The 1947-nt window shown below is 41.9% G+C and overlaps 1 protein-coding gene across 1 annotated transcript; it reads right to left on the bottom strand.

Moving 5' to 3' along the window:
- Positions 1-358: 358 nt before the first annotated feature.
- LOC122968958 (proteinase-activated receptor 2-like) lies at positions 359-1669 on the bottom strand. Its single transcript, XM_044334505.1, has one exon. The coding sequence runs from the start codon at positions 1667-1669 to the stop codon at positions 584-586; it is 1086 nt and encodes a 361-aa protein (XP_044190440.1). The 3' UTR covers positions 359-583.
- Between the last annotated feature and the right edge of the window lie 278 nt (positions 1670-1947).

The raw sequence follows: 1947 nt of genomic DNA, 5'->3' as shown, positions 1-1947 counted from the left end.
ACCTGAACAAAGAAATCATTATTTGGTCATATTGACTTGATGACCAGTTAGATGACCAAACACAAAGTTCTTCAACATGATGTTAGGCAGTAAATGGGAAATTATATTGAGTGGCATGTTTTTAGTGACCTAGGTTACTTGCCATAGTAGGGAAATTGTGGAGAGGGTTAAAAAGAAGAGGAGAAGAACATGGAATAAAAGATTAGACCCATTAAAACTAAATAAAGGCAATCATTCATATCCTGCTGAAATCAAGCAAACTGCATCAAGCAAAGTGCATAAAACAAGTTTGTCGTAAAAGATATAAAGACAATTAAATGTATTAAAACAATATAAGCAGTCATTTAGACGGCTCAAAGCTCTGAAACAGGAGGTCATTGCCAAAGATGACTCCTAAATTTCCTTACATGTACTGAACCAAACCTGAGGTGGAAGACGTCACAGTAGAATAAGAAAAAAAAGGTAACACTTTATTTTATTTTAATATACAAATAAAGAGACCTGTAAATTAAGTGTTACCAAAAAACGATATCTGAAGGGAGATAATGATCAGGAATAAAACATCTTAATAATGATTAATCCACTAGCATTCAGTGCTCTGTGTGTTTCCTGACTTAGGCGCGGTGTGTTGCTCTTGTGAGTTTTTCGGAGCCCTGAAAGACACCTTCATCCTCTTCACTGTTCTCTCACTCCTGCAGAGGAACGTGTTCTTCACATGATCCCTGAAGTCCTTGGAGATAAAGTAGTAAACAAAAGGGTCGATGCAGCTGTTGAGACTAGCCAGGCACAGGGTGGTGATATAAAATCTGTACAGGTGGTTGTCAGCCCCGCCCAACAAGAGGATATAGTGTACCAGCAGCATGATGTTACTGGGGGTGAAGCACACTAAAAACATAACCAACACCGTGATCATCAAGACCACAGCCTTCCGTCGCTTCTTGGTGATGGCAGCATCTGTCATGCTGTTCTTGAGAGCTTTGAGCATGAGGATGTAGGATATGATACACACAATAGTGGGAACAACAAATCCCAGAGTTCCCATTGTCAGGAAGTAGCCAGCTGCTATTTTCACCTGACTTTCCCTGGTGACATCATGGCAGGTAAGGATTTGTGGATTGAAGTTTGTTATTTTGACCTGTTGGTCATACAGGTAGAGAGGGATGGTGATAAGCCAGATCACCACCCAGACTGTGATGGAGACGGCAACGGGTATACGGTTGTCCCTCTGCTGCGCGGACAGTGGGTGGACCACCGCCCAATAACGCTGGACATTTATGCAGGTGATAAAGGCGATGGAGCAGTACATGTTGCTGTAGAAAAACGCCACCAGCACTTTGCACAGCCCTTCTCCGTAGATCCAGTTGTTGCCATTGAAGTGGTATGATATCTTCAGGGGGACCCAGATGACAAAGAGCAAATCAGCCAGAGCCAGGTTTGCCATGTAGATCGACGACGGGCGCTTTTTCTTGGTCCTGAAGAGGAATACCCATATTGCCATGGCGTTGGTGGGCAGCCCCACAGCAAACACAATGATGTAGATGATTGGGAGGAAGACAGTTGTAAGATGACTGCTCAGGAATTCTTTGTCTTTGAATATGACTTCTACCCCATCTGGGTTCTCTATACCACGGGCGCTTTCAGCTGTTGTGAAGTGACAATATGAAAACATGTGAAAAGCAGAAGTATGCAAGTTTATATGCAGGAACAAACTATAATTTGACTACATCTGAAACTCAAATGTGAGTTGCACTCTGTTCCTTTCAGCTGTGAGCATTTTGATCTGTTTCCTACTTGAATAATAGTTCTCTGAGCTTGAGTCAGCAGCATTGCAACAACATCCATTTTACATATAACTTTATCATATATTTTGATCAAAGTAATTCTCATCCAGCCTATAGCTTGAGAACTGTTCATTCAATCTACTTCATACCTGACAGGTGGATTGCT

This window comes from Thunnus albacares, chromosome 18 (assembly GCF_914725855.1).
Source record: "Thunnus albacares chromosome 18, fThuAlb1.1, whole genome shotgun sequence".
In the NCBI taxonomy this organism is placed as follows: domain Eukaryota; kingdom Metazoa; phylum Chordata; class Actinopteri; order Scombriformes; family Scombridae; genus Thunnus; species Thunnus albacares.
This window is presented reverse-complemented; position numbering and strand designations above follow the sequence as displayed.